This window comes from Leopardus geoffroyi, chromosome E2 (genome assembly GCF_018350155.1).
Source record: "Leopardus geoffroyi isolate Oge1 chromosome E2, O.geoffroyi_Oge1_pat1.0, whole genome shotgun sequence".
In the NCBI taxonomy this organism is placed as follows: Eukaryota; Metazoa; Chordata; class Mammalia; order Carnivora; family Felidae; genus Leopardus; species Leopardus geoffroyi.
In genome coordinates, this window is record NC_059335.1 from 30,341,127 (window position 1) to 30,360,428 (window position 19,302).

Sequence of the window (19,302 nt, forward strand, 5' to 3'; positions counted from 1 at the left end):
TGACATGTACTTCCATTGCTCCTTCGACCAGAATGCTGGCCTCTCTCTTCTGCCTCACAAACTTTTATGTATCCTCTTAGACCTAATTCAAATATCACCTTCTCAATAAAGTCTTCCTCAAATCACTCTCCCAAGCAGAATCGATTACAATCTTAGCACACCAGATACATCAATTATACCACTAATCACATCTGGAGCTAGTTTTAAGCATTGCTTTTCGTCCCCAGTGGGGAGCCCCAGAGGTAGTAATTCTCTTATAAATCTTTATGTCACCAGAACCAAGTACAAGGCAAAGCACAGAGTAGGTATACAACACATAATGAATAAATGTGTATCTTGGACAAGTAACTTTAATGAAACAGAATACCTTTCTAGGCATTCATAAAAGTCCCACCTGCAACTAAGTTTTTATTTCAACCCATGCATATTTGAGCGTCACTCTCCATGACAAAAGCAGAGATGTGCAACAATTAGAACTTACTATGTGATGAACATCATCCAAGGTGCAAGGTTCCCCAATGTGACAGCGGCTCAGCCAACTAACTGGATGAAACTTATCCACATGGACATTAACTTAGAACCAGAGCACTTTAGTATAGAATTCCTGGGGAATCTAGTATAAGCCTTCCCTTCTGCAGACTGGGAAAATCATGTCTACATGAGTTAAGTGACATGTTCGATGCCTTACAATCAGACGGAGAAGCCAGATCTCCCAATTTCCAGCAGAATACACTTTTCACAAAAAAAAAAAAAAAAAAAAAAAAGAATAAGTAAAGCGGGGGGGGGGGGGGGAATCAAACCATCATAAAGTTAAATGCTAGCCAAATCCACGAAGAGAAGGCAGGAACTACCATGAATGAAATTTAAAGACACAGCATGAAGTGATTCGAAATTCTTGGGTACGTGACACACTAAGGCAGTCAACTTACTCTGTTGGATTCATCAGCATCCTCTTCATTGATGGAGCTGGAAGGGGAGGGTGTCGCTGATTTGCTCGCTGGAGGTGAAGGAGACGTGTGAGGCATATTGGCGCCTCCCAAATTTAACCCCAACTGGGCGCTGAGCTGAGACTGGTTGATGGTGGTGAGCTGAGTGGGAGGCATGATCCCAGAGCGAGCAGCATCAGTCATGTGGACAATGGACCTCATGATCAAGGAGTGATCCTGACGGTACTGGGGCACTTGCGTGTGGCTCTGGTCCTAAAAAGGCAACAGACAACGAGGAGGTGAGCTGTCTGTTTTCCCAAATGTCAACAAGCTGAAAATGTTAGCAGTTCCTTAGACAGGTCTGACTTATTCCGGGATGATGGTCCCTATTCATTCATTAACTAGAAGGACTCTTGCCTCAAAGTTGAAGGGTCAAAAGCACTAAGACCAAATCATCCAGCCTAGTCTATTTCACTCTAGAACTGTCACTAAATGGCTTTAAAAAATAATAATAAAAGCCTATTGGCAAAGAAGGATAAACATCCAACTCAGGCTTCTTATTGAGGAAACAGGCAAGAAGGAAAGGGTTGAAGCAGGGGTTTTACTCCTTCCCAGCTTACCAGGTGGGTCTTCCAACATTCTCACACATACTTCTGGTACCATTCCCATAGACCCAGCTCTACAAGGGCGGGAGAATCTGGTCTTCACTTGACCCTTCCAGGAATGCATTTGACAAGCAGAGAGGAGGGGCTTAGGGAGGCACAGAGCCAACATCTGTTTGCTTCAGGGCACCCTTTCTATAAAACCCTCTGTGGTTAACCAGAGGGCCATTCCCAGTCTGAATTCCATTGCCAATGGCATCTGGAAGTCATTCAACATCTCTAGGACTGGGTATCACTTTCTTCTTCTGAAACCTTTCGTTCAACCCGCCATGATTTAAGATACTAATGGATTTTTAAAAATACATATGAAGAGGAAGCAGAAATCATCAGAAGTAGCTTCTCTGAAAGTTACTGCAGTGACTTCAAGAGCAGCCCTTCTGTTGTGGGCAGTCATTTAAAAGGCTTTAGGGTTGTTGCTGCTGTTTCTTTTTTTAATTTTGAAGAATCAAAAAATGAAGACCTGCTTTTAAACAACTTACTTGAAGACTTGTCATTTAGTGTGAGTCTGTGATTTTTACCAAAACCAAATTTCTCTCGACTCACAGTGACCCGGAATCTAATTTTATACAGAAGCCTATGAATTCTTAACTGTTCCTCTTTTGAGTCTCTCTGAGAAGACTTACTTTTGCTCTCTGAAGAAACAAATGAGTTGTAAATACCCAAATAGGAGCGTTTCGTTTCTAAATATCAAATATATAAACATCACTAAATAAGAAGCCGCAAATATCAATAGGAAACTAGTTGAATGAACGATGATCCAGCATCCTATAAGTATTACGAAGCTTTGTAAAATAATGAATTAGATTTATGTGTATTGACTTAGAATGGGGTTTCCAATCTTGGCTTTATTGACATTTTGGAGCAGATAATTCTTTGTTGTGAGGCTGTCCTTTGCACTGTAGGATGTTTATAGCAACCCTGGCCTCTTTCAGGAGAAGCAACTTCTCCTTCTCCTGACCAGTCATGACCATCAAAAATACTTCCAGACATTATCTCTCGAGGGGCAAAATTCTCCCATCTGAGAACCACTGACCTAGAGGGATATCCAAGACATAGAAATTGAAAAAGATGGGGTGCCTGGGTGGCTCAGTCAGTTAAGCATCCGACTTCCAACTTTGGCTCAGGTCATGATCTCACAGCCAGTGAGTTCGGGTCCCGCATCGGGCTCTGTGCTGACAGCTCAGAGCCTGGAGCCTGCTTCAGATTCTGTGTCTCCCTCTCTCTCTGCTCCTCCTCCACCCACTCTCTCTCTCTCTTTCTCTCTGTCTCAAAGATGAATAAATGTTAACAAAAAAAATTAAAAAAAAAAAGAAATTGAAAAAGCAAGTTGTAAAATAATTATAGTGTATAGTCCCCTCTTTTTTTTTTTTAAGAAGTATCTAAACTTTTAACAATGGTCACATTATAAGAGAAAGAACTGGAAGGGTGAAGAGAAGAGCATCTTAAACGTTTCCATTTATAAAAACACAAAACAAAATGAATGAAAAAAACACACTAGTGAGGAAAAGCTAAAAAGATCTACGAGTAGTTTAAACAGTAGAGCTAAGTGCTAGGGTTTCATCTTAAATGTATAAGCTTCCCATTTCTTAATACTTTCTGAGTTCCTAAACTGCTGGGGAATCCTGGAGAAACGTGTCACATGTACCGGAACAATCCCACTCCTCCTGGTCTCACTGACAATACCGACACCCTCTTCTGCTGTCCCTGAAATATTACATTCCACTTACTGGCAGGTGTCCCTCTGCAGACGTGTATCACAAAAGTGGATTTTACAGTGTCGGTGTGTCCTAATTTGTTTTTATTGATTGGCGTCCTACCACTCATTTAGCCATCCCTCCTAAAAAATTTGAGCTGTCTCCCTGCTCTCCCATGCTCTTCTCAATTTCCACCATTGCTTGCTTATGTTGCCTCTACCCTCCAACTAGTGACAACTGAGTGATCTTACTCTTTTCATTTAAAAAATTGTTATTTATTTATTGATTTGTAACTTTTTTTAAAGTTTATTATTTACTTTGAAAGACAGAACACACGTGAGTAGGGGAGGGGCAGAAAGGGGGGCTAGAGAGAGAGAGAGATTTCGCACGGTCAGCGTGGAGCCCCACGTGGGGCTCGAACCCACAAACCAGGAGGTCATGACCTGAGCCAAAACCAAAAGTCAGACACTTAACCGACTGAGCCACCCAGATGCCCCATCTTATTCTTTTTTTTTCAAGTTTATTTTTTTATTTTGAGAGACAGCGTGAGCAGGGTAGGGGCAGAGAGAGGGAGAGACAGAATCCCAAGGAGGCTCTGTACAGTCAGTCCAGAGCCCAACATAGAACTCATTCCCACAAACTGTGAGATCATGACCTGAGCTGAAATCAAGAATTGGACACTTAACCAACTGAGCTACCCTGGCACCCAAGCGATCTTATTTTTAATTCTACTCTCCATATAGGTCTTTCAGAATGCACTTTAATAGTCCTTTCAGACTTATTTAAATCTAGATGTTTTAAGTATTTACAAGGAACTTCCAGATTACATTTAAATTGCGTATCTCAATTCTGACTGTAAAATAATAAATCAGCTAACTGGCGTGACCATGAAATATGATGATCTGATTTACACAACTTTCTCATTAACAGAGAACTTGCTTTGCTCCAATGCCTAGGAAATTCAGCACATACAGGTATCTGATTGACTTATCCCACACCTACTGCCTTTCAAATGGAGCTCCTGGTCAAACAGAAGGCCAAGAAGTAAGTTTTCTTGGCTTCATCAGCTCTTTCTAAATTCCACCTGCAGTGTCACTGAGCTAGCTTGATGGGAAAACAGCGCTCTCGGGAGCCATGGCCCAACAGTGGCGACATGTGTTGACAGAAAGAAATGAATGGGGCCCCAGGCTCTCTACTGCCATCACCCCCCTTTTAATGAAAGCAGTCTATATTCATTTATTTTATAAATTGAGAGTGCTCGTAACATTTCACTTAAGAAAGAGAGAGGGAGAGAGAGAAATAACAAGAAATTTCTACCTTGGGGACAGAGAGAAAACTACTCCCGAAACCTACTGGTGGTGGGGCCCAGGCCTTGCCAAAACTTCGAGCCATCCACATAGCCTTCAGACCCCCAAACATGCTGGTGCCATTTTTCTTATCTCCCATAGGACAATGCACCAAGGTCCTCTAACATATTTTCCAGTAACCCCTGAACCCACATAACTGATGCATCAAAATGTGCTAGCATTTGCCATGGTCCACAATTATGCCATAATAACTTTCTATGCATGACTATTACAGAACAAGAAGATTAGTAGTGCAAGTGTCTCTTTAGAAATTCAAGTTCCTTTAGGACCACCAATTATTAACAACTGCCTTGGGGAACTTGTTGATTCTTAGCAGCTCCAATCATTTTCCATAAAAAAAAAGGTACCCTTTGAAAGATACTTCCTTTGATCTTAGGACTCCCACTTAAAAAAAGAAAGATGTCAGTTCAGTTTAAAGGTGTTTATTAAGCACCTGCTATATGCCAGGCCAGAGAAACCAATATACCAATGCTCAAATCCTTGAAAACTAGAAAGCTAGCATGTGATTCTTTTAAGCATTACCCAAATTAAACATGATTTCGAATGGACTAATAAATATACTCTGACAAAGTGTAGGCAAGAATAATTCATATATACTCCTCAAAAATAGCTCGCAATTTCTCCCAGTAGTCACGACACAATAAAGAAATGTATAACCACAGATACAGCCCTAAGAAATTAATGCATTTTTGAAAATCATTACCTCTCACTTACTAAAATTAAGTCTTTACAAGATTTTTTTAAAAAATTTATTTTGAGAGCGAGAGGAAGCAAGTAGGGGAGAGGCAGAGGGAGGGAGAGAGAATCCCAGCCAGGCTCCACACTGTCTGCACAGAGCCCCAGGTGGGGCTTGAACTCATGGACCGTGAGATCATGACCTGAGCTGAAATCAAGAGTCAGATGCTTAACCGACTGAGCTACCCAGGTGCCCCTAAAATTAAGTCCTAAAGCCTTACCAACGATCACTGAAAGGCAAAGCAACTAGCGGGTTGTAAGAGATTGCCACGATTATATCCCCCATAAGAACTGAAGGCTGGTAGCTTTCACAATTGCAGGGTTCACGTGTATCATTTCCTAAAACAGTTCATCCTTTGGGAAAAACTCATTCTCTCTTCTTCGTCTCACTCTGTCCTCTGATGTTATTAGATAAGAGTTTCCCAACCTCGGCAGGACTGACACTGTGGTCTGGATGATTCTTTGTTGGGGGAGGGGTCTCCCGTGCATTGTAGACGACTTAGAAGCATCTCTGGCTTCTGCACACTAGGTGTCAGGAGCCTCCACTCCCCAATCTGGTTGTGACAGCCAAAATGTCTCTAGACATTGGCGAATGTCCCCTGGTGGGCAAAATCCCGCTCATTTGAGAACTGCTTCATTAGACAAATATAATGGAAAACATCATCTTGGGTGTGGAGGGAGTGTCCGCGGCCTATGTTTTGCTGGTAAGAATAGAAAACATTTGCATAAACAAGACACAAACTGCGATAAATACTGTGAGGAAAATAAGTAGGTTAAAGAAAAAAAGTTGGCACAAGAATAGGGTTTACGTTTGATGGGTCAGTACGAAAGGCTTCTTGGTGAGGACATGTGAGCAGATACCTGGAGCATGAGGAGCTAGCCAGGAAAGAAGGGTACGGGAATTATGTTCCAGGCAGAGGGAACAGCATGTGCAAAGTCTGAGGTTTGGAGAGAGCTTCGCTTGCTTGAGAAATGGAAAGGATGCCAGTACAGATGGGAGCAGGGTAGGCAGGGTGAAGAGTGACATTCAGTGGACTGGGGAGGTGGCAATGAGCCAGATGGTGCAAAGGGTGGGGGTAATCAGGGAAGGCTTCCTGAGGAGGTGACCCACTAGGGCTGAGGTATAAAGGGAGAATAGAAGCTACTCAGCTAGAAAAGAGGGAAGAGCATCCAAGGCAGAGCAGAATACGTGCAAAGGCCTGGTACATGAGGAAGGAAAGGAGGGGCCAGTGTTACTGGGCCAGGAAAAGCAACACTGGCATTGAAGCTGTAGAGGCAAGGAATGGCCATAACGTGACAAGTCTTGTAGTCGATCCTAGGAAGTCTGGATTTTACTCATAGTGTAGAAGGATGTCGTGATAAATTTACAGGCTTTGTATCTATCTAGGGGGATTATTTATTCCAATAGATAGTAACTGATTGCACTTCATGGGCAACCCATTGAAATCAGTGGGGGGCAATTTGGTTACGATATAAATAACATAAATATAAATATATATCCTAACACTTTAACCTACATTTCCTACATTTTGAAGAATACCCAATTCTTTCTGAATGGACAGGCCATGGACTTCACAAAATAATAGGACGTGCAGGGTCTTCTATTTGCCTAGAAGTACAGTTCAGCGAAGCCTTCATGGCCGGTGTAGGTCTTGGCGTGGGGAGTGCTCAGCTGAGACTGGCTCCTCTCTCCACCTGATAAAAGAGCCTCTTTGTCTTGTCTTTTTTTTTTTTTTGAACAGGAAACCAAGGAATGGAGATTTCTGGTGGTGGTCCCTCATTTTCTTAAATTGCCTGAAATCTAGTCTATTACTGAACATTAACCATTTGAGTGAACTGTTAAAAATCTGAATAGTTTTAGGTTAAATAAAAAGGAAACTTTGGATCACTAGCATAAATTAAAAACCGGGGACACCCGCATCAATGGACTGCCAAATAAATACCAAGGAAAGGAAACAACACCTTTACGGTCAAGGTATGGGACCTGCCTAAGGCTGTGAGCCTTGCTTTCTCTTATTTAGAAAGATAAAAGAGGGGTGAAAGACTTATTAGTCCCAAATCGAGACTTTCTCCTAGACTTAATCAAGATTGAAGGAGGCTGGCAAGGTGAAAAATGTCCTCCCTGTATGAATCACAACGGGCTATTACCGCCCGCCCCAACCCCCCGCCATACTTCATATAAAGATATGTGGGGATTCTGGGTGGGGGTGTGGGGGCGGGAAATGAGCAGTTTGTTCAGACTTTCTCAGCCAACAAAACTCTCCCTCCTCTACATATTAAAATCTGTCTTCACTCATTCTATCAGGTCTGGAGCAAGGGTCTGAGCCTCTATGACATCTTGGTGCCTGAACAGGGACTCTTTTCCCTCTCACCCCCGGTATTTATTATACTATCTCTGTGCTGCCCGCTCAGTACTATGTAATTACACATCCTCTAGCGTTGGGTTTTGGTCTCTTGTGCAAATGGAAGATAGAGGCTTTCAAACTGATTCCTTATTTTTAAAACCACACATTATTACTCTGTTTTATTTCCTTTTTTTTTTTAATTTTTTTTTAACGTTTATTTATTTTTGAGACAGAGACAGGGCATGAAGGGGGGAGGGGCAGAGAGAGAAGGAGACACAGAATCGGAAGCAGGCTCCAGGCTCTGAGCCATCAGCCCAGAGCCTGACGCGGGGCTCGAACTCACGGACCGCGAGATCGTGACCTGAGCTGAAGTCGGACGCTTAACCGACTGCGCCACCCAGGCGCCCCTGTTTTATTTCCTTTTACTCACGACAGTGGTGCTGACTTCTGTCTGGGTTGATTTTATCATAAAGGACTTTGAAACATCTGAGACGCACCTTCCATGCAAATAAATATTCTCTGTAACGATCCAATGTTAGGTTTTCATAAGAGAGGATAGCATCTAATTAAGAAGCAAATAACCCAAATATATTAGCGAGTGTGACTAAATAACATTTTTCACTGTGGTGTTTTTTTTCAATCAATATTTCTTGAGAAACGGAGCAATTAAACAATTATCAGTAATAAAAATTGCTTCATATTAATAAAGATCAGAGAAGTACAAATATGAAATTCAGGCCCGGTAATTTTATGCTCCATTACTTAAGTTATGTCTATTGCAATGTGAAAACTTTGTTTCCAAGTGAACAGCAGGCAGCTGCCGTGCAAAGCTAGTATATTCGGAACCCCAGTGAACCCTGAAACAAACACAGGTGTGACAAATGCATACCAATGATAATTACAGACCTTCAATACCACAAACTTGAACTTCACCAAAATAGATAATTTTTACTTAATAGCTACTCTCAGGGTTGTAATCAAACATACCTACACATGAGTGTTTTGTGAAACACAGTCTTCCCGAGAGCTAATTAATAGTTTCTTAGCAAAACAAAATTTCCAAGAGTTTACCATAAAACACTTAATGGTATTTCAGCGATACACCCTGTAACTCCTTTGTTTTACCAAGGAGTCAGCTCCCTGCTTATTTTATTCGGGTCTAAATGGAAAGTTTCAAGGGGGATTCCGTGTTCACAGCTGTTTGGAACTTTAAACCCCCCTCCTCCACTTTTTTATTTAGTGGTCAAGGTATTCTCTTCACAGCAAATACGTATTCCTTCGTCGTTCTCTCATTCGTGCATATATCCGACGAATAAAATATTTACTGAGAGCCTGGAATTGTATTCCAGCCCAGACTCTGTTCTGCCCACTTCACACAGGCAAGAGGAGGGGACAGGATGTGAACAAGCAACAGAAACCGTGTCAAAGGGCGACAGGTGCCATGAATAAAAGGATGGGGCAGTGGCATGGAAAGTAACACCCATCCCTCTGAAAAAACACTGGAGTCCTCAAGCCAGTTTTATTCGGGAATCTGAGGGATGGAAAATGGTGTCTCTACTGTCCCTGACCCACTGGGAGTTACTGGCAATACCACAGTATAGTTGGTAGCTATAGATTAGACATGTTAAAACCAAGATAGGGAGAAATAAATCACAGTATAACTTTCTAACGATGCTTTTTCTTGCATGTTATAAATCAAACACGTGACCATGTGTCATACTGCACACAAGCTAAGCGGGTTTAGCGGAAAAGTTTGGAACACGCTCCTCTTTTAATAGATGAGCCTAACGTTAACTTGACCTTAAAGACAGCACTCGTACGTTCAGGGTCAGTGAGTATTTACAGGCCAAGAAGAACAAAGAATATTTATTTTAAGCGGTGTATGGTACAAGGCTATTTGCTCGACAAAGAAAGGCAGCCCATAAAAAATGTCTGCGGCCTGTGCATTTTTGGCAGACAATTGCCAAGGTGTAGTAACAGCTAAATTAAAAGTGACTTTGGGGGCACCTGCCTGGGTGGCCTATTCGGTTAAGCACCGACTTCGGCTCAGCTCATGATCTCACGGTTTGTGGGTTCAAGCCCTGCATCGGGCTCTGTGCTGACAGCTCAGAGCCTGGAGCCCGCTTCAGAGTCTGTGTCTCCCTCTCTCTCTGCTCCTCCCCTGCTTGTGTTCGGTCTCTCTCTCTCTCTCTCTCAAAAATAAATAAAAACATTAAAAAAATTTTTTTAGAAAGTGACTTTGGACGACAAACATCTGTAAAATAGTCATCAGACTCTGTGGTTTTTGTATGACATGGAACAGACACTGGTAGCCAAGAAAACAACTTTGTAAATAGTGTAATCAGTCTCTAACGGTTAAGAACAACATATGGCACTTAGTAGGTCTCAGCAAATATCTGTTAAAGGTTCACACCGTTTCAATTCTACAATCTGGACTTGAATTAGTTCCACTCAAAGCGAGTGTTTTGCTTAGGTAAGCTGTGCCTTTTCCAGTGTTAACTCAGAATAAGAATGCTTTTTGACCATCACTTGACCAAAAATAAATCTAAACGAAGTCATCATTCAATTTGTATGAGAGACTGTTGGTCCCTCCAGTGGCTACAAGGCAATCCTGTGGAATGCAGCTCTGCAGACCCTATTGACAATGGCAATGAGCATGTTCATAACAATAATAAGGGCTTGTTTTAATAGAACGTTCCACGCATTAAACACATTAATGACCCATGAAATAACTGTTTTATCTGTAACACATTAGGCAACATTGCTAAAACAATGTATTAATTGAAAGTCTATTTCTCTAAATGTAAGATTTTTTTAAAGTATAAAAATGGCATGAAAGTCATTTCGTAAAAACAAAAATAATTCACCTTCGAAACTGGAGCCACAACAAATGATGGCGTGAAAAAGTAAAACTTGGAAAATAAGCCTGGTAATTTTAGATGTGTTATTCTGCTATATTCCCATTTCTCTGGTCAAAAGTGGCATCTGTGTATAGAGTGTGACCTCAGAGTCTTATGAATATTTTAAAAGCTTTTAATTTTCTTCTGGGCATGCGTTTCTTCCATAGGACGTTTCTCTCTCTTTTTCTTTTTCCTTACTAGGTACAGAGACTCCTGTACTCAAATCCACCTCCCTTACTTCCATCCTCTTCTGGTCCCTCACGCTACGTTTGATATTACCAGAGCGACCAGAGTAGCGTTTTCTATAAACATGTGGTATCACAATGAAATCCAAAGCAATATCAAACTGAAAATGTCAGTCCTCTAAACATGAAATATAATGTATGAAGAAAAAGTATGTGAATTATCAGTGTGTTTTATAAATTCTCTTTTGGGGGGCATACAAAATATCAGACCAGAGACAATTATTTTACTGTCTGTTTCTTGGATATCAAAGAGAATTCTGAAATTCATCAAAGCTAACCTTCTGTTATGTACAACAGGCTAAGCTGAAAAGAATGTTAACAAGTTCAATTTTCATTCAATCAGCACTACTGCTCTCTGAAATGTTTCATTGCAGGAAAGAAATAAAAATAATCTATATGGTAATTATGAGGATGAATCCCCCAGTAACTTTCAGCTACATGAAAGGTCAGTTCTATTCAAGATATTTTATCAGTCCCCTGCACATACTCCTGTCCTGTCATTTTAAATCTGAACAGCATTTTATTTTCCCATTTACAGCTACCTGCAGAATTAAGTACTTAAGCCAAATAAGAAAAAAAAAAAAAAAAAAAAAAAAAAGAAATGTTGAACGCTGGCAAAGGCTATAATAGCACAGAGATAAATCGTTCAGCTGCTCTCTCTCAAGCCTCTAGGGCTGCAGATTTTTCTTCTCCTGGTGCACTGTGGGTATTCAAAACTTGTTCAACATGATTTCATTTCATTTCAGGCACTGCCTGAGAAAACTAAATTACAGAATCAATCATACAGAAGGTCAGAGTGAGACTTCATTACAAGTATTGCATGCTTGCATGAATATCTTTCATTTATGACTGACCCAATATGTCACAATAGCTGTCTAGTAAAAATAATCCACTTTCTGAAATTGATGTACTACTGATGTCAATGCTACTCAGCAGGCTGGGCAGATTATAGAGAGGTGTTAAAAAAAAAAAAAAAAAAAAACAACCAGCCAACCCTTTGGAGCGCACGTTGTAGATTTTTAGAATTGCAATCTTTTGTAGATTAAAATAATTTCCAGATGATCATCTGAACTGACAATAATGCTTAGAGGTAAAGATTTTTCTAACCAAAATATACTGCTGGCTTTGACTTGCCGACCACATCCTGTTTGAAAATATACACATCCGCCACAAGCAAATCAAGGTTGTTCTTTGAACTCACAAACGCATCGACATTCAATTTTTCAACAATTTGCTTCTGACTACGAGGGCATTATTTGCATATTTTGAAATGTGAATGCTAATCATTGGGCTCTTTTTAATCCCTCCTTTTTGTTCCTGCTTTCTGTTTTTAAATATGATGGCACAAATTTAAGGAAGATAAACACGTCGTGCTTGTTGCCAACAAAAATGCAGCTAATCAGTAATGTGACAAAACTGTCAGTCTTTCTAAAGGAAAACCAATGAAGCTCTGAAGAAAAGCTGGTTCGATACAACATAAACAAGCTGGCTTTTCTTCTTCTATGAGAGTCTTAATTCACCACAGCAAACCTTAACAGACAGCCATATTCATTTGGATAATAAAACTTCTTACTTGCATAAGGTATGAAATATCCACTGCACACTGGGAAGCCGAATGCATGATGTATAAAGTATTATTTATTCTTTTTCTGGTGACCTTCCGAAGGGAAATCTCTGAGGAGCTGCTGTGGAGTATTATGATGTAGCCAGCCAACTCGGTACCCGGAGGGAGATATAGAAGAACCTTGACATAGCCTATTTTTAACCATGCCTCTGGCGATTCTGAATTCAAGTTTATAGGTGAACATGTCAGGTAGTACATAGAACAAAGCCAACGACACGTTGTATTCATCATAATTCTGTCCAAGTACATTTTATTTTTTCCAACATTTGTGATTTAAAATCCCATGACATTTCTTCAAGGTGAAATTCTACTAGAATTTTCAACAAGATTAGTTTGTTTCAAGCCCAAATAAATATCATTCAGGTTCAGCGAAACTTCAGAAAGGCACCAATAAATGTGATGAGGTCCATGTAAATACCATGACAACAGCATGCACTTAGCTAAAGTACTTATACCCTTAAAAATCAATGAAATAATTCAACTGCTTTAGTGATTAGCAATACATTACAAAAGAAGCATTAAAAATTGAGTCCTCTCTCCCAAGGCCAGTCCGTGAAAGCATTGTTCTTTAAGTGTATGTGAATATCATAATTATTTTATGATTCCATCTTAAGTTCTTTCCAATATAGTAAATTCAATTGACCATGAAATGAAATTTCATAGTCAAAATGCCTCCTTTACACTTTTTTATAGCAGCAATAACAGTTTTATAGCTTTAAGGCAAGGTAATTCATCAGATGTTTAATTCAAAGGCAGATTCTTATATTATTAATAAATATTTACCAATTTAATAAAATACACATTTTAGCACGCATTATATGGTCTTTTAACTATTTCTGCAACTTCAATCGGCCTTGCTGAGCATCTATGAATAATGGTGAGCCCTGGTAAACTCCCTTGGTGACTAAACACCCTTTTTTATTTTTATGACTTTCCAGGCACCGCACTGCAAGCCTGACTGTAGAGGAACAGAGGACAAGAACCCTCCATTCCAGTGTCAAAGGGACAAAAACGTAAGGAAGTCCACAGGAAACAATTATTTGTGAGGGTGAGGAACATTTATGAATACTTAATGACCACTTCCCGACTGCTTGCTGCTTCTTTTCTGACAAAAAAGGAAAACTAAAAACCCGATGTTCAGCTCAAACACAAGAGATCACAGGCAAAAGAAAATTATGTTGCGTCAATCCTATTTGGGAAAGCAATCTTACATTTCAGAGAGCACGCTGAATCTTTACACCGCTAATCTACTACATACTTTGCAATCATCTGTTGTTATCTGGGGAATTAACAATGAAACCAATAAACATCATTGGCGTGGTCCTAATGTGCAGAGAAATATGTAAACAAGCAATAGGATTTGTTTTTTGTTATACCAACACATCTGTTTCATTTTATCAGGGTTAAAAAAAAAAAAGCCCTATAAACTATTAATCTTGTTTTAAAATGTCTGCTTAGTACCTCACCTAGATCGACACAAATGTATTATACACTATGATGGGAAAAAAAAAAAAAAAAATCCCAGCAGAAGAGTTTAAAATACTTAAGCAGATTTACTCTGGTGATTGCTGACTATAATTGCACACTAAGAAAAATGGAACCAAAATTATTGCATTAGTGATCTTGGCTCTCTGGAGTGCCTTATTCCGTGTTTATGACAATAAATAACACAATTAGGTATATTTCACACAATAACTCACTCTATATTTTCCTCTGCTGGTTATAAGAAATTATTCTTCTTCCCTTTCTCCGTATCACAGTTTGAGATTTCATTTGAGGTAGGAACAGAACATGTACCATAATAAACATCATGTCACAATCCAACAAATGCAAAAGACCTCGGCACCAGATAAGGGCCTCCATTTCTCAAATCTCTCCTGGGCAAACTTCTAACTCGAGGACATCTCTGTGGTAAACCAAAGCCAAGGGAAGATTGGCTAATTCCAAGCCAACGAATCAGACTTGTTGAAAATCATTTCAAATCGGAAGGATCTTGCTGGGTCATCCTCCTTTAGGTGATCATGAACCAACCCATAACCCTCTTGTCCCTGCACTGCAATGGCACTAGAAAGAACAATCCTCACGTCCATCAGTAGATAGGCGGAGCACGTTTCAGAACATAGACTCCTGGTCTTTACCATGAGAAGTGCAATGATTAAAAAAAAAAAAACACTTTCAAGCAATAAATGTAGTGCCTACCATATGCAACCCACTGCTATGAAGCACGCCATCTTGTTCCACGAGATTTCTTGAGATTGTTATGGAAGGAAGATCCAGGCTTTGAGGGGGAAACTGGGGTGTGAATTCACTTCCCTGGGAAGGCAACGGATCGCTGAGGCCTTGAAAGGGTAGAAGAACATCGGGCATGCCCAGGGCAGGGTCTGATTCTGGAGGAGGCGTGATAGGGGGGATTTCAAACTCCTCATCCCCGAGGCTTGGCGTATGGAATGTCTGCTAAAAGGAAACAAAACACAGACATCTTCATATTCTATTCCTATATCTTATTTCTCCTTGGAGGGAAGAAGAAAGATTTTGCATGAAAACACGGCATAGCTAGGCCAAATATTTATTTCTCAAATGAAAACATCTTAAACACAGATTTCCATATATAAAGTTTTGCTGATCATTCTGATTAAAGATTTAAGTCTCATTATCATATGGTTTTAATGGAGTATCAGTATTAACAGTTTTTTAATGCGTACTTAATTAGCAACATCTGTCTTTGTTGTTAGTTGGAGCATCAGAGACATTAGATTTGGCTATATAACAAATTGCCACTTTATTGATATGTTAGCGAAACAGCTCAAACCGCTTACATTATCCACATGCTTCATAAAATGCTGACGATTTTGTGGTGCACACACACAACATTAATCCAGGAGTGAACATTACACATGTTTACTTTCTGCCACAACATATAAAACAAGTAATATGAAATTGGTGGTTTGCTTTTTAAAGTTCCTTATGGGTATATTCCCAAGTGCCGAGAACGCTTCTATGGAAATTGTTACAGTTCAGAATACAAAATTTTACATAAGGATTATCAGAGCATATATTAAAAGGTCCCAGTGCTTTTATTTTAAATAAAATAAAAAGGAGAGTTAAAATAATAAGGGGGACTTACTCGCTTTTATGATGATTTTAATGTGTATCTATCAGAACATTTTTAGGAGTCTTCAAGTCTGGAAGACTATCTATAGAATGAGCACAGAGATACACTGATATACATGTACTAACTGTACTGGCTCATTTACTTAAGCAAGTGTTATCTCTCAAGACCTAAGTAAATAAGGACCTTAGATCCTTAAAGACAGTGTTTTAAAACGGGGCCTTATGGGGCGCCTGGGTGGCGCAGTCGGTTAAGCGTCCGACTTCAGCCGGGTCACGATCTTGCGGTCCGTGAGTTCGAGCCCCGCGTCGGGCTCTGGGCTGATGGCTCAGAGCCTGGAGCCTGTTTCCGATTCTGTGTCTCCCTCTCTCTCTGCCCCTCCCCCGTTCATGCTCTGTCTCTCTCTGTCCCAAAAATAAATAAACGTTGAAAAAAAAAATTAAAAAAAAAAAAAACAAAAAAACGGGGCCTTTTGATGTAAATGAGGGCTTCCATGTTCTATTACACCAACCACCTTTCTTAAAATAGAACTTAGATTGGTGGGGGGGGGGGGGCAGTAGTCAAGGTCTAGGATATTCTTTTGGGTAGGGTGAAGGGGTCAGATATTCTTTCTAGCTCAGAGGATCAAAGTTATAGTTCATTATTAGTACCATTTTTTGAAGAATTAACCGGTGCAAGTTAATTTGGATCTGCTGTAATCGGTTAAGAGAACTAATTAAGAATGGAAAACCATCATTCTTCGAACGATCAATGATGATACATAATAACCACTTGAGAGAAAATAGAAACAAACTGAAGGAAAAAAAAAACATTCTGTGCATATAGAACCTGTCCACTGTTAATTGTATCTCACCAGAAATAAAGAGGTCACAAGCTATGGGAGTCTACGGTGGGACAGGTGAACATCTTGAGGTTCTCAGCAGATTCGACATATGCAAAAACATTATAGCACAAAAACATGTCTGAAAGCTAGAATGAAGTATTAGATTCTCTGACATATTTATTCTAATACTGACCCCCCAAAAGACGTTAATTTCTTACTGTGGTACCCCGAGTTCCCAAACACAAAGGGATGGATTGGCCACAAACGTGGTTGGCTAATGAACGTAACCCTATGGCTGCATTTGCCGTTATTTTGGCACTAATGTGGTCTAGTAACAGATGCAACTGTAATTTGTGACTCATTTGCTACCCCATTACTGCTTAATGAAATCTAACATATCACATTAACAATACGGATAAACACTCATTCTTGATATGTGGCATTTGGCTGTTTTCATTACCACTGTAATTAACACTTGAAATATTATTTCAATAAATATTTAAAGTACTTTAAAAATGGTCAGGGTAATCATGACACAGACAGAAAACATAAAGCAAATGTGTGAATTTCCAACTCAGAGTATCCCAGTCCCTGTGGCGTTATCTACAGGGCAATATCTATGTGAAGGGAATTGGTTTCAGGCACAATTTCGACTTCACAGCATTCAAACCTAAAGTCTTCCTGAATTAGTTTGCACTCATTAAAATGTTAAAAAACCAAATAAATTTACTTTTAACGCAATGATCGGGAAATTAGGCACATGCTGTAATGTGGCACATTAACATTTACTTGGGCTTTATTTTTTGTTCAAGATGTACAGTGAAATCATGGCGTAAGATTAGCTCTTAAAAACTCTAACGTAAAGCACGTCTTATGCTAGGCGGTCAAAATTAAGGAGGCTTTCACTTTTATTTTCGTTAAGGAACAGAGAGGTGTCTTACGCATAATGTGTCCCTATGGTATAATTTTTTCAAAAACAAATTAATTTTAAGTTAGAATTGAGTATATTGCTGTAGCATAACCTAATAAAGTGACATTATAATAAATCACCAAGAAAATGCTAAAATGTTAAACCACTTTTAAAAGAGAGGTAAAGTTAAGCATTCCTTAGAGAAAAGAGTAACCCCAAACACCGGATAAATCCGAGATTATAAAAATAACCACGTCTGGCACCAGTACCAACAAAAAAAGACACTGACTTTTGTGACTCCGCCATCTGACCGCTATCAGGTGAGTCGTTCGGAGTCTATAGTGATTACTTTTTACGGATACTGGCTTTTCAGTGTTTACCTTGAACATGTTAAAATAGTATGTACATGGTTAAATACCATCTGTACTGAAATGTTCAAAACATTTGTTCCTTTTGATAAAAATGCAAATCTGGAGAACTGTTGTATCAACATATAACAGCCAATGTCTGACACGGTGAATTATCACAGCTGGAATTAAATTGTCTCTGAACAGCTGCTGGCAGTAGAGCTTTCATCAATGTTTGATTCAAATGTAGGGAAAAAATCCTACAGAATGAAACATCATGTTGTCCTTACAGATGGGGTTTGTGTTCATTATCACAAACAACACAGCAGCCAGTGCCAGACAACATCCCTTATGTAGGCGGTCTTCTTGGTTAGACAGATGATGGCCACTGCAGAAATGATTAATCTAGGAATACCCTTAATCCTCGCTTCCCCCTTTTCTCTAATAATTTTGCAAACTTCATTTCTTTCACACCACTTGCTTCCCTGTACCAAGATCATTTGCAAAGCCATTATGATTTCCATCCTCTGGGGTCAGGCTAGTTCAGTTTCCTGTATGTGAACGTACTTGGAAAATGAAGACTTTTTATTACGGGGACCACAAGAGGGAATGTTCCATTTGGACCAATTTCACCTGCTTGTTCTTGTTCTAGCATCTTAGATCTCGCCGTTTGCCACTTGTGAGGAAACCGTTTTCTTGATCTAATCAAGATGGAGGTTTTTCTGGAAGGGCAGGCCAATGAGCTCAGACAGCAGCCCTAGGTCAGTAAGTAGGGAATGCAGTAAAAACAGCAATAAGAAGATGTTTTTTTTTGTTTTGTTTTGTTTTGTTTTTTTCCATTTGTACCAGTAAAGCTGTAGACAAACCCAGAGCCATCATCCAGTCTTCCCTGCTATGACCAAGTCCTGGAGCATGCCCTTTCACTCATTCCATCTCTCTGTATTGATTGAACACCTACTATGTGCCAGGTACTGTAATGGTCCATGGGGATCTAGCAAGAAAACGAAACACTCCCTTCACATCACTCCCACTGAAGACCCAAGAAACTATAATACTATATTCCCCCACATCATTTCCCAAACCATGGCAACTTAATGAAATTATCCCCAGAGCTTTGTGGAATTGAAATACTTTCTATTAAAAGTCTCTTCCACCCCCTGGTTTTCAAAATAACCACTTATTTGCTTAGATGCCAATTTGGAGAGACAGATTTTATGTGCTGTCTTACATATTTACTTTTGTTGGCATGTACATTTCTTTTCATCAAGAGATGTGTGTGAATTACTAACGTTCCTAACAGCCTCCGGATAAGTGACAGTCTTGTCAGGTCATTTTCTTTTCCAAAAGGTTTTTCTCCTCCAAAGTCGTTACCTTGCACCACATAAGAGAGATAAATTTGATACTCTGCTTTTCCCTTCCAGCCTTTTAAATGATCCAAATAACACACGAAACGTGAACGGACGCGTGAAGACAGACACCTACCTCACTGGCTGCAAAGAAAGCACTGTTTGCCTCAGCCATGTTCATGTAGTTATTGTTGTTTCCAAACTGAAAAGAAAACAGATTGTTTTACGTTAATACGCAGACAGATCAAGAATCCCGGTGGTGTGCTTAA

The 19,302-nt window shown here is 39.8% G+C and overlaps 1 protein-coding gene across 5 annotated transcripts in view; it reads right to left on the bottom strand.

The window, feature by feature from the left end:
• TOX3 (TOX high mobility group box family member 3) overlaps positions 1–19,302 on the bottom strand; it is a 109,288-nt gene that overhangs the window by 11,431 nt on the left and 78,555 nt on the right. For 3 of the 5 annotated variants that reach the window (XM_045442753.1, XM_045442749.1, XM_045442751.1), the window contains exons 2-4: positions 19,170–19,235; positions 14,698–14,952; positions 930–1,199 (exon numbers count right to left, since the gene is read on the bottom strand). In XM_045442753.1, coding sequence (XP_045298709.1) covers positions 930–1,199; positions 14,698–14,952; positions 19,170–19,214 — 570 coding nt within the window. In that variant the 5' untranslated portion in view covers positions 19,215–19,235. The remainder of the gene's footprint in view (positions 1–929; positions 1,200–14,697; positions 14,953–19,169; positions 19,236–19,302) is intronic. The other 2 variants (XM_045442750.1, XM_045442752.1) reach the window with 1 other exon arrangement.